Genomic DNA, 14,242 nt, shown 5'->3' with positions numbered 1-14,242 from the left:
TCAGTATGGGAGTATCGCCTTTATTGTACAAGTGTAAAATCATGCGAGTGTACTACAGGGACTTTAAATTTTGTTATTCATTTTTCCTCCACAAGGGGGAGGCAAAGTCTTGGATTCATGCAAGGGAGCTCTGGCAACCACGCGTTTGTATGATTTTTCTCCTTCATAATCCGTTTTTTTAAAAAAGCTAAACCCATTTTCTCTTATCACGTTTTAAAGCAATTAAAAAACATGCAAATTAGAAATCACGCAGCCATATTTGCAGTGTGAAAGACAAACTGGAGGAACATGGTACAACTGGTGTGGAATTTATTTGGCAACAAACAGCAAACCTGCCCGGATGGTTGAACAAGGTTCATATACAGGACAGTACACAAATGGAGGAACACGTTTCAGTAAAGTGGGGAGAATATTTTTTGTATCCCCTTGCTGAATTTGTAAGTTTGCTTATTTACCGAGACGTTAATAGCCTCTAATCTAATTATCTACACACACGTATGTGAATATGACAATAATATGCATGTAATAATGATCGTAGACATTGTCTATTACCATGATCAAATAACCATAAACATTGGAAACTTAATGTGAAAATGAGCACATTTACAACTTCAACGGTGGATTAAAAATTCCACCAATGTACAGTATATTAAAGCGCTTTGAAAAACTTGCCAACGTATCACGAACGCGTCAAGAAAAGAAAGCAACGTATGGAGGATAAAAGTTGACGTTGTCAACGTTTTCTTTTATTTTACACCCGGAAGTAGACGTGTGCAATCTCGCTAGCTTGTTGTAAAAGGACCTCCGTTTCCTGCCCGTGCATCGCACAACCGCACACGCGCAATTCTACACTCACTCGCAGCGCTTTCTAGTCCGACGAAACAACATGAGACGTTGACACGCCTCATGCACAACACCAAACAACGACTTTAGAGTAAGGTACACACAGTTTTCATCGTTATTGATCACTTTGTGGCTTGCACGGGCAGCAATGAACTCGTCGGGCATTCGCCCCTCCAGATGGGGCAGGAACCCTTTCGTTCATACGTTAAAATTCAGCATGGCAGATAAAATAAAGGTAAGGCACTGCTTGTTGAAATACATATAAATAATGCGTGTTTGTTTCATCAGTGTTCATGAATAATGGGTGTTTGTTTCATCAGTGTTCATGACGTTTACTACTTTAATCCTAATGTCTGCGTATAACTGCCACCGGTCAATTCGGGTGCATAATATTTTTAACCTATATTTTATTTTTAATGGACCTGTCATTGTTTTTTGACAATATTGCGCAGCTAATCAAAACTTTAGACACACCTCTCTATGGAAAGCCCTTTGATACATCTTCTTGCCAAGGAACTCTGTTGTACTGAGTTGTGGATCAGTTAGACAAAAGTAGTGCTTTGCCAACAACTTGCGGATACTTGCTGACAGTGAAAAGGAACTATGTTGAAGTGAGTCCATTGAGACAAAAGTTGTCTTAATGTTGAGAACTATGTTGGAGTTAAGGAGCTTCACTTAGACACAACTAGTGTTTTGCTGCCACCTTGTGGCATCTACAGGCAATTAAAAACCGTATAGAGTGTCATCAATTACGTACAGATTTTCACTATTTACGTCAGGGCTATTTAATTGTACCCTTCTCGTGACTGATATATATCTTTGAACAATGAGATCCCTTTGATGCTTTGCGAGTTCTCTGTGTGGCTTTTGCTTTGAGTTGTGATGACAAACATTTCCCGAAAAGTCTACTAGAACTTCTGAACTTTATTTTAGGGTTAATCAGAGGTACTTTTTAAGGTGGCAATTGTGTTGACTACTATTTAACACGAGTTTGAATGTGATTGGTTAATTCTGAACACACACACAACTCCAGTTATAAGAGGGTGTGCGGACTTGTGCAACCACATTATCTGTTATTTTTCTTTTCTGTCTTGAAAGGATTTCCTTTCATTTTTCAATTGAGTTGTAGAGATTATAGATAACATGAATGGTGGATTTTTGAATGATTATCTTGGCCTCAATTAAAAAAAAAAATCCTACTGTTACAAGCACGTTGATGCAAATTGCGCAACCTTGTTACTGCTACTTTGTAAGTGTATGCTGCAACTTGGCCTCGTTATTGGGAAGGCTTCTCACAAAATGGTGCAATTGTAGATGGTGAAGTAATGATGAAAGGTATTAAAAGTCGAGGCTAAAAGGTTGTGGAAATGTTTATGGTGTAACAAGACATGACTTGTAGTGGCGAAGCAAACATGAACCTGAAGCCTCGCAGGGTTCCACTGACGAACAGCTGTGCATCCATCCTAAATCTGGCATAGCTTTAGGCGAGCGGACACTTTCAAATACCTCGTCATCAACCTACGGATCGATGGACACGCTCTCGTTGATGGATGGCTTCTGCTTCTGTTCTAATCTCACAGACCACTAAAAAAATCTCAAATCAATTGATCAATACTTTCATTTTCTCCTTGACATTGACAATCTGTCTTGATTTTATCTTTTTTTTTTAAACACAAGGGTTCTTTAGTGATCTTTCTTGAGAGACTCAAGGAATACTCCCATCAAGTATGTCAGTACAGCAAGTTTAGCCTCAGGGAGGTTCCTGCCTGCTTTCATTCTGCCCAAAATATGCCAATTACTAAGGCTCAGTAAGAACAGCCTTATTTTAAGTTTCCACTGAGACAATTGAGTTTTCAGGCTTTCGTGGCAATAAGCAATGTTCTTGTGCATGCGGTTCATGCGTTAGTCATTTTGTCTTCCTGAATTCTGCGATTCCCAGTAATGGAATGTCTTTATTGGGCTCTTATCACTGCCATTTATCCACTGGCGTTTGAAGGAGCTTGTAAACAGTTTTGTTTGGACCAGATGACAGGAGGATACCCGTAAATATAAACTAAAGATTGTCTGCTTCACACTTCCCGCTGCTGCTGACTAATGTGGCAGTGAGGTGTATTTTTCCACCTCAGACAAGTGTGTGTTTTACATAAACAAACATGACTTTATACCCGCCTTGGGCTTTAGAGTGACTGCAGAGCCTCCAAGGCCAAACAGAAACGTACCAAAAGTACCACCAAGTGAACGTACAAGTTAAATACAACTGAAAGTATTGGGGCAGTGATTCTTTCGCATACTGCTAAAAGGTACCACTAATAAAATGACTCTGAAATTCTGGAAATATAAATAACCTGCTCCAGGGTCAAACTGACGCCATCATGCCTCACAGTCGAGCGGTCCCAGGTTTGAATCTCAGTTCAAGCCCCTCCTGTGCCAAGCTAGCATGTTCTGTTCTGTTCTTCTCTGGTTGCTTGTCTATCTTTGCCCTGCGATTGACTGGCGAAATAAATTAGTTGAAAAGTGGAAAAGAAAACCCATTAATGATGATGATGTAGGCTTGTAAACAATATAACACTCAAGCCCTGGCTTGTTGAAATAATGTTTCGCATGAACCGCATGCACAAGAACATTCACATAACAAGGGTGTGTGAATGTGCGCGCGAAGGCAACTCTTTCTCAATCTTAAGTGACAACTTCGCAGAGACACTGATGCAAAAAGCCAAAGAAAAAGCAAAACCGAGGTAGCTTTTCTAAACTGAGCTCTCATGAGGTACGCAGAGTTGTCGCATGCCATCGTACGTGACGTGAGTCTCTATGTGCACTATGACAGGAAAGCAAATCCTGTATGATGCACGTGCGCGCTTTCCGGCTGATACTCTGCTGAAAGCAGAAATATCGAGCAAGCAGGTCAGGAAGCAGACAGCAGACAGACAGTCAAAGTCATTCCAGCTGAGTCACACATTTCGTAGCCGTGAACATCCTGCCATGGCTGCCAGGTCCAAAACAAAACATTTGGTGGAGCTATGATGTCCACAAGCAAAGCAGCCTGTTATCAAACATCAGGAGAAACCCGTTGAGCATTCTTGGGAGTCCCCAGATGAATATCTGATAACAGCTTCAGGTGGACCGTGACCTCTCGTAGCAATTGGAGAGGAAATCCCCCCTCCAGTGTCCACAGAGAGACGGCAGATTTCCTCAATTTGAACCCACGATAAGCCAGTGTTGTGCATTATAAAAACACAGTAGTACGATATAACCTCAACATTTTTGACGTGGGGGTTTGCTGTGTTGCTACACTAATGGAGCGTCCGACAGTAACACAACAACAATCTTCTTGATATCCCTTCATCTTTATGCCTTACTCTCAGGCATGATTAATCAATATACGCTCAATTAAACCCTTGCACGAACGTTAGTTGTGGCAGTGAAAATGTACACAAAACCAGTGTACATTCCTTGAAAACCGGTTATACTACGAGATGGTCCAATGGTATTTTTCCACACAATATTTGTTTTACTTAATTTTTTTTTAAACTATTCATTTTATTGTGTTTTCCATCGAAATGTGTTTTATGAATGGATGGAGAAAAGCTGGGAAAATACATTTTCAGGAAAATTACCAGTATCAGCATATACTGTGTAAATGTTATCTGGAGCAGAAATTCCCTAGATTACGCAGCGCAAATGTAATACAAATGAAACCGGTTCTTCAAAATCATCAAGTATTTTTCCCTCATTGTCAGAAAGCTGATCTAATATCCCTCACCTGTCTCTATTCTGTGTACATTGGCAAAGGTATGTGTCAGATGTTTGCACTGGTATTTGCCTGTTAAAGCAGCTGGCTGACAGTGCTTTTTAAATGTCTGAGCGAACAGGAATGTCAAGCTCTAGAGCAGGCTGAAAAATGCCTTAAAGGGAAGTCAACTCAAACATTATTTTCAAGAATATGTTCCCAGCAGGCCCACTAGTTGGAACACGGCATTCTGATTGATTTTGCGTTTGTGGAATATAAGTTAAGCAGCAAAATGCACTCGTTTTTGGCTATCACTGGGGGCGGCCATTTTGTCTTCTGTCGACTGAAAATGACATCACAACTGCTCACAACAACCAATCACGGCTGACCTGTTCTCTGAATCTGAGCCGTGATTTTCACAGCAATTGTATTGCTGTGGCGTGTTCCAAAAATTTTGCATGTGTGTTCTAACTATTTGGGCGTATTTTAATATTTTAGGATTAAACAGAATCCCAGAGTCTGATTCAAAGTCCAGTGTAAGCCTTCAGGAGTGTCGCTGCCGTCGTCGGATGAAGCGACACCTACATAAAACGCGAGCTACTACTACTCTCTGCTCTCATTGTCATACCCCCTCCTGAGAAAATGTCAAAAGAGGATCCTCCGAGATGGATTTGTTCAGCTCTGATGCGTCAGGCCCAAGTGGGGGCAGGGAGGCAGGAAGAAGGGTTATAGAGCATCATAAATCAGCCTCATAACTGTTTATTTATTAATACAGCCCTGCAGCGTGCACCTGGGCTCCTCAGAGGGGGATAGGGGAGGATGGGATAGGGGTGGCTAAGATATGATTCCCCAGAGAGGTGACAAAATGCACATCAATGCAAAGTAGCAGCAAGACAGTTGAAGCCAGAGAGGCATAATAAATGTAGGCGGCAGCTGGGGAGCAAACAGACATGACGAGCGTGCACTTGACTGATGGACCAATCGGAGGGAAACTCCCCCGAGATGGGAGACGACTGCGACGTGTACCAGAAGGTGGACGAGGGATGGTGCGAGGGGAAGAGATCGAAGCGAGGTCGGCACAAAGGGGGTTGAAATGCCGCTGTGTGAATTTACACGGCCTCCACGACCGTCAGCCTGCTTAGTGCGCACGAGCCGGAATACAGTGAGAGAAAAGGCATTGGAGTCAGCTCACTTGTCGTCCTCATTTCTGCCCTGGCTGAACTTCACGTTACTTGTACCATATGACCAGTGGGTGGCTTTCCCCTTGCATAATGTTTGCAAGGAGCTTCCATCTCATTTTTCACCATTTTCACCTCAATTATTCATTACTGTATGTCTGAATTATTCGTATTCGCATATCTGAATTATGTGTATAGTAGGTAGTCAGATGAGGCTGTCCGATGCTATCAATTGCTGGATTTCAATTAGCTATTTATGCTTTCCTATTTGTCAGCATTTGGCATATTCCACATGTGATATGTAACAAAATAATCAAAATATTAAACAATGTTTTGTTTTGAAAAACAAATAAACGAATGACAATGATTTGTAACCTTCCATACGTTTTTTTATACGACAATGCAATGCCATTGATGGTTACAGTCACACCTCAGGGCAATTTTAGTGACTTCAGTAAGCACAACATGCATATTTTTGAGATGTGCGCGCACAATGTGATTCACAATTTCTGTTCCTACTATTTTGTTTCTGTTCCTACTATTTTGCTCATGAAGGGTGAACGTAGAAAGAACGTCGATGTATTGACGATTTTAAGATCATGTAATGCAAATAGTACATCTAATTGATATAAGAAAAACTGTTAGCGTACAACTAAACCGTATTAATATGCCACGTCTAATGAATTTGTACATCCAACCAAATCAAATCCTTAATTTCCCTTGTGTAATGTTGCTGTGTTTCCAGTGTTAATTAGCGTCCGCATTAACCCATTAAAACTGGCCCTGGAACAAAGCGTGACTCAGTATGGATTCAATTGGGAGTTAGCCGTTTACCTTTTAACTGGACTAATGGGATGTGTACATACTTCTTGGAGAATGTCAAAGTGATGCAACAAAGGATGTACAATTTATCGCCTTTATACTTACAATCTCTTTGCCGTTCTGTAGATTGGATTTATGTCTGTGACGGTGTTTCCGGTTCGACTCCTCGTGGTGTCCTTCCTCATGCTGCTGGCGTGGCCCTTCGCCTTCGCAGCCTCGCTGGGACGCTCAGAATACGTCGTTGAGCCGCAGTCATGGTGGAGAAGGTGTGCACATTTCTATGGAGGAATTATATTTCTGCAAAGTTAATCCTTTCATATTGTTTTGGGTCACATTTGAGCCGTTTCGACACTTGGCAGCAATAAAAGTACCCTAAATGTCATTCTTAAACCCTGAAATTTGATTACTTCCTAAAGGGACTGAAAATAACAAAAATGGAAATAAGAGGTTTGTTTACACTGAGGCTGTAAATGGATTTAAGATATACCAGACTACAATTAGATAAAAATCCATTGGACCTACTTATTTTGCTGCATGAAAAAAAAAAAAAAAGCATTTACTAGTCATTTCTTAAGGTACATGTTAAATATCGCAATAATATCGATTTCACACTATTCAAAACCCGTATTGCATATCGCATGTTTTTCCAAAATCATGCAGGCCTACTTTATTTAATTTTATCTGTATGTAGTCAGTTTACGAGTGGTGTAGTTAAAGATGAGCGGCTAATGACTGAAGTTAGCAAGCACGCGTTAGCCTAGCCATGAGTATGTATGTATATGGCTAAAAATAGCAATAGTCCACACGTAAATTTGTCGGGTAATATTAGCAAAGCAAATAAGGGGATGATTAAAAAAACAATACAGCACTAATTTGTTAATTTGTCAATTAGAAATAAGTATTGACTTTAATGCACGTGACCACGGTTCAAGCATTACGCCAGCAAACAGTTTGTAAGGGTTCAGCCTGCCGTGTTTGGTGAATATCACTGCATCCAGCATGATATCCTTGTTTGTTGTGTTCGTTACAGTTTTATCGATCTTTCCCTGCGCGTCATCATGCGGGCCATGTGGTTTTGTGGGGGGTTCCATTGGATTAAGGTGAAAGGTGAACGGGTGGCGCCCTCCGAGGCCCCCATCATCACCGCGGCGCCACACTCCTCCTACTTTGATGCCATCCCAGTCACCCGCACCATGTGCTCCATAGTCGCCAAACTGGAGAGTGGCAGTATTCCCGTCTGGGGCAGTGAGTAACATTGCTTGACCTAATTTCCGTCCAGCACCTTCCGTGACACTACCGCCACTGATTTTTGTCTACCTAGCCCTGATCAAGTACATCAGACCAGTGTTTGTATTCCGCTCGGACCAGGACTCCAGGAAGCAAACTGTTGAGGAGATCAAGAGGCGAGCGTGCTCTGGAGGGGAGTGGCCCCAGGTATCGCATCCACTTGACTTTTGTGACAATCATATCCCACTTGTTGATTTCAATGTGGAAAAATATGCGTTTTGAAAAAAAAAAAATCATCTAGATCATGATATTTCCAGAGGGGACGTGCACCAACAGGTCAAGCCTCATCTTATTCAAAGCGGGTATGTAGAACTTTTATTAATCTACAGTTTCCATAAACCATCAGGATGAGGATGTTGTTTCGATATTGAAAATAGTTCAAGTTCTATATATATTTTGTGTTGAAAGTTGGAAAAGTAACAGGAAAGGAGTATTGAAAGCATTTTAACTCGCGGATGCAGAAATAAATACACTCTACTGTGTGACACGTGGTCAAACACAGACCCCGCCCACTCTTACCAACAACCCATTGTCATCTTTACCGAGCAATCAAGTAAATTCCGCTTATTATGCAAAAGCTAATCTATGCATCCAAACTAACTCCGCTTACCTTGCACAAAGCCTCCACTGCCTAAAACCATCCAGTAAACGCAGTAAATTAGCCCCTCTGTTATTTAATGGAAGTGTAGAACACAATACAGATTTTTTTTTGTCTATCTTTGTAATTTCATACTCAACGGGCAGGAACAATCCAACAACCCAACAGTCAGATACAAATAATATGAATTCGGTTTTCCGTAATATGTCCCCTTACATATATGGGCATTAATCTTTTGTCTCTTTGTAAGATTTTACCTCGTATATTTATGACTGCCTTCAGATCCGAATTCATTTTACTCGGAAGTCGTAATTTTACCGAAAGCCCGTGTGTTACTTAGGGTCACTTCAACAAAAGCAGCGTGGCGCACAGTTTATTCACCATCATATTATAGTCCCCTCATTTCCTGTGTCCGAGCGTGTTTTGCTGTCAGCTACCGTCCTCTTCTGCTCGGTCCTAATCCCCATTTATTCCAGTCTGTAATTCCATTGGTCTCTTCTATTGTGTATATTGTTGGCAGTGTGTTCTGTTCTGCGCGCTAGTCGAATAGTGGCTGACTCATTGCCTTTCATCCTCTGCTCCGCCAGGTGCTTTCATCCCAGGACTCCCAGTGCAACCAGTGGTTTTGCGATATCAAAACAAACTGGTAAACGTCATTTAGTCATTTTTGGACCAGGATCAAGTGCAGCTTGGCACTCTCTTCATAAATACCCAAAGACACACGCACGTGCACTTGTATACACACACACACACCCACACACACACACACGTGATGTAATGGTTTCCCCTCACGTTACGTGTACACGTTCCTCTTTTGTTGAATGACTTCATGTTCTGCTGGGATGATATTTCATCCAGCCCTTTCTTACTTTACCCATCTCTGACGAACACACACACACACATGGGTGCGCACGTACACACACAGGTGTCATGTCTCTAAATGCACCTCTCATAAAATATAAATTACTTACTAGCCAGCAGATTCCCCAGAAGTTTTTCGATTTTACGGCTCTCAATTGCTACTGTGTATGTATATTTACTACATTGGTTCGTTGAGTTTTTTTGTTTTGTTTTTGACAGATAATGAACAAAACTAGTTGAAATGTACTGTCAAACTTGTGTATTTCAAACCACATACAGTTACTTTTGCCTTGACGCATAATGGGAAACACCATGGACAGGCTAACAAACAGCATCTATGCGGGTGATGATCGTGCACAATAAGTTCTTACATTCTATGTAATATAAAGTCAAGTGATATTTTCCTGATTAAAAGACACATTCCAAAAATATTCTTGGGGAGGGGGAAACTGATTTCCATTCATTTCAGTGGCGAAGGATGATTTGAGACAAGTGTTTTGAGTTAGGAGCGTGGGCACGGACACCATTGATCTCATAGCTGAAGGCACCGCTGTTTTCGTTAAATGATTGGTGTGGCTTGTATTATATTTGTGTGGGTACCTTATTAATAAATTACCGATACTCGTCCCAACATGTTATCCTCTGGAGCTGCAGGCACATTGTGTTCCGCGTATAAATTCATACATTTGATCCAAGCCAACAGTGTCCTGTTGACTTTCCCATGAAAAACTTAATTATCTTATCTATTCTATTAAAATTTTTTTTTTTTTCCCCCACAAGCAAGCATGTTCATTTTAAGCTGCCTGAGTCCAAGGCGGGCCCCTCTGTAACCGGAGATCTATGTGAACCTTCTGCCCTACACCCTAACCTACTCTCATGCGATTAAAAGCACAGTTGTGCACAAAAGCAGCACCACTTTCTGCACCGTTTTCTGGAAACAAACAAAAAAAAAAAAGTGTCCATGTTTGTCATTTCCTTTCTCCGCTTCCCTTCCGCAGGATACAATTTCATGGACGTGGCAAGGGCCCGGAGCGTGAGTGCAGCACACCAACACAAATGGCATCACAGACCACAGCACACACTGCTTCCACTTCCTGCTGTTAGAACCCAGCTCAAAAGGAATGCGACATTGTGTCACTAACCAACCAGCTGTTCATGGTTTGATCCTGATACTTTAAAGCGGAAATCAACCCAAACATATTTTTTTTCAAGAATATGTTCCCAGCAGGCCCACTCATTGAAACACGGCATTCTGATTAATATTGCCTTTGTGGAATATGAGTTAAGCAGCAAAATCCACCCATTTTTTAGCTATCTCAGGTGGCGTCCATTTTGTCATTTCTGTCCACTGAAAAATGACATCAACTACCCAGGGCTCAGGTAATGACCAATCACAGCTTGCCTGTTTTCTAAAGCTGAGCCGTGATTGGTTGTTACCTGAAGCCCTGGGTAGTTGTGATGTCATTTTCAGTCGACAGAAGTGACAAAATGGCCGCCCCCAGAGATGGCTAAAAACGAGCGGATTAACTCTTATTTCACAAACGCAATATTTATCAGAATGCCTTGTTTCAACTAGCGGGCTTGCATAGAACATATTCTTGAAAAAAATATGTTTGGGTTGACTTCCGCTTAAATGCTCGTCGATAAAACGGCATTCACTGTCGCCCAGGTTCAAGCTCCTGTGGCTCACTCTGTGTCAGCCTCACAACGCCATGGAGATCGAGGTGAGAATTTTGGATTCGAATGCCAGTGGATGGTGTTTATGTTTATTCAGCTGACATTCTCCCTTCTCAGTACTTGCCAGTTTATACTCCATCTGAGGAGGAGAGGGAAAACCCAAGTCTGTTCGCCAACAATGTTCGAAAAGTCATGGCCGAGTGAGTGCGTATTGACGCGTGTGCTGCTTTTGAAAGGCACATATGCGTGTTTTTGGTTACCTTCCGCCGCCTTTCCCCGACAGAGCGCTGGAGGTTCCGCTCACGGATCTGTCCTTCGAGGACCGAGAGATCAGTTTTTCAAAGGGCCCCCTGCGCATCCACGACGCCAGCGGCCTGCTCGAGTTCAATCTGCTGGTGCGCTGCTTGGGGTGAGTCGAGGGGCGGCTTGACTGGTTGCGCAATAGCTAGGAGTCAGGGTGACGCTGACATCTCCTGGTGGTACATGAGAAACACACCAAATCATTACTTGCATTATTGGTTGAGTGCACTGTAAATATTTGCAGTACAGTGAAATCCACAACGGAGCAAAAAACTATAAACTTTCGTTTTTACTGGCTAGTAAATATTTTCACTTTCATTTTTACTGGCTAACCATTACCACTGACAAGTGATGAATTTGCCCGACTCCTTGTAACAACAGTCTGAAGCCCACTGACAGCCTGCTGAAGGAGCAGGCCAGCAGAGCCAGGAAGCTGCAAAGGCATCAGCTGAATTTAGAAGACTTGGCCTGCTTTCTCCGCCTGCCAGTTACAAAAACACTCCAAGAAGTTATCAGCCTCTTTGTCAAGGTAGACGATCAGTTATTGATGCACATTGGTTATCTGCAGTGGTGTGGAAAAGCACAATTATACAGTTATTACTCTTATATTTTTGTTCCTACACAAGTGGCTCCCTCTAGTGGAGATTCTGTTGGTTACAAGAATTCCACAAGTTGCATGCTAAGCGTTTAAAATTGAAGAACCTCATGTTTATTTTGAGAGGAGGCGAATGCATTTTTTCCTTGACAATTTAAAACAGTCATTGAAACATGCTTTTGCCAAAATAGCACAATGTTTCGGAAATACAACATTTTATACTCTTTTTTTTTGCATCATCCTGTCCCAATGTGGGGAAAAAACAAGCAACCCCCTTTACACAATAAAAACATCTGAATTTGTGTGCTCACAGGCACATTACTAGAAACAGTAAAAAAAAAAAATGTGGTTGCCAATTTTCACATTCTTGTATACAACCAATAAAAAGTACATTTTCTATATGTCCTCATATTGCTAATTTTGTCCACTGCAAACCGACTATTTGCATGTAAGGATCGCATTGTTCTGCTCAAACCTCTCTTAGTGAGCTGTTTATTTTGTCCAGGATGAAGAGGGACACATCGACATCAGACACTTTGTTATTGCCGTGTCCACAATTTTCCGACCATCGAGGTCGATGGAGACTCTCAAGATGGCCTTCGAGGTAAAAGCACATTTACCGTAAAATCTATGCTTTGATGTGTGTATATGTATACACAATTTGATTAAACTAAGAGCTCTTTTATGCACAGATGTATGCAAACGAGGACAGCGGCGAGGTCCACGAAGACGAGCTGGCCTCCATTCTGGAAATAATGCTGGGAGTGAAAGAAATTGAATTGTCAATGTTATTTATGGAGCTCGATGGACCAGATACTGGGAAAATCACGTATGGTAAGAACAGTTTGATGGAAAATGTACATTTCTATTGATTATGTTCTGGTAGAAGGACGACCTGTGAAGCCTGCTCTTCCCCTTTTTGTCCAGATGAACTTCATCATTTCATAGAGCAGCATCCACGCTTTGTCCACGACTACCTTGACTTTAAAGACCACCCACGCAAATTCTGCATCCGCCGACCCAACACTTGCAACGGTCAGAACCACGATAAAGACAACTGAAAGCGACGATTTTAAGACAACTCTTTCTCTTCTCTTCCTTGCTATGGGATGCAGCACCTCTGCCACATAAGTGCCTTTACAGCAAGCCAGGCAGGGATAATAAACACTGAATGGAAATACAAGCAAGTGGCCCGGAAGGCTTTCTGGACGCGTCGGATGCACTGTGCGCAATTTTCTGTCTCGCCCTATGAGATTTGTTTTACAAGTCTACAAACGAGTATTTATTTTTAGACTGCCTTTTTCTGCGTAAGAATAATACATGATCTCAGGATGGGGGGGGGGTTCGACGTAATGTTCATTGCTAGTTTTTAAAGTGGATACAAATCAGCTTTATATTTCAGAGGGGAAATGTAAAAGAGGGCCCAGTCACTACCTTGTAAAAGGAGTTTTTATTACTCTTGTAGATTTGTTTTATTTGGTGCTTGTCTGGTGGTTTCACTATTTCGGTATGGTATAAAACTAGAGCTTTCCTTTGGCTTCTGAGAGTTGCACTTCATTTACAGTTCGAGGAAGAATTGTTCATTATCTGTCAAAAAGTAAACTTGTTTTTATTAGATCATTGTGTTTTGTATCATGACTCCCAATGCAGAATGTTAAATAAGAGTCTCAATGCCTGATGTTTGACGGAAAGTCATGTGTATTTGTTTTTATTAAAAAGATGCTTTTGAATGTGTTAGTACTGTTTTTTTCCACTGAGCACAAGCAAGCGCAGCGTGAAATTGTCTTGGTTTCAGTTGCGCCCACATGGTGGCGCTGGCTCTCTAAATCGTACTCGCACGACTGCCCACCTGATGGACAGGAAAAGCATTACCTCATCCCCTTCCTTTCACTCCTCCAGGTAAAAAATAGACAGATTAAGCCTTGGCTTTGATGAGAGAAGCCTACAGAGGAGGAGTGGAAACTGGTGAGAGAGCGAGAGAGAGGGATAGAAACTGGGGGGAGAGAGACTAAATGGATCGTTCTGCTCCAAATCCAATTCCTAATAGCTGCAGGGAGGGCGGGTGGAAGGCAGGAGGGAGACGAAAACAGTCAAAGTAAGGCAAGCGAGTGGGGAAAGGGGGGGGGGGTGCAGATATCACGTCGAACAATTAAGACCTGCCTTGAGGGTCCAAAGAAGACGCTTTGATGAGAACATATAAATTGCTCAGTGAGCAAGCGCCTCTCTGGAGTCTCCCTCAGATACTCGTGCCTCAAAGGAATCTGCAATAAAAGACGCTGCCTGCAGCGCAACACATAAGAAGGCCGGATTGTGTTCACCGGATTTGGGGAGACGTCTCTGACCCGCGAGTGTAA

The 14,242-nt window shown here is 42.0% G+C and overlaps 1 protein-coding gene across 1 annotated transcript; it reads left to right on the top strand.

Annotated features, from left to right (window-relative positions):
* Positions 1–739: 739 nt before the first annotated feature.
* lpcat1 (lysophosphatidylcholine acyltransferase 1) lies at positions 740–13,618 on the top strand. The gene is made up of 14 exons (XM_086014254.1): positions 740–1,078; positions 6,697–6,836; positions 7,601–7,815; positions 7,892–8,004; positions 8,099–8,159; positions 9,043–9,101; positions 10,315–10,349; positions 10,986–11,040; positions 11,111–11,193; positions 11,277–11,402; positions 11,675–11,822; positions 12,394–12,492; positions 12,581–12,722; positions 12,816–13,618. Exons 1-14 carry the CDS (start codon positions 992–994, stop codon positions 12,947–12,949), a joined length of 1,497 nt encoding a protein of 498 aa, XP_085870380.1. The 5' UTR covers positions 740–991; the 3' UTR covers positions 12,950–13,618.
* Positions 13,619–14,242: the final 624 nt, after the last annotated feature.

Source organism: Filicampus tigris, chromosome 18 (assembly GCF_054856515.1).
Source record: "Filicampus tigris isolate MCC_2025a chromosome 18, RoL_Ftig_1.0, whole genome shotgun sequence".
In the NCBI taxonomy this organism is placed as follows: Eukaryota; Metazoa; Chordata; class Actinopteri; order Syngnathiformes; family Syngnathidae; genus Filicampus; species Filicampus tigris.
Note: the sequence above shows the minus strand (reverse complement) of the source record. Positions and strands in the feature narration are given on the sequence as shown.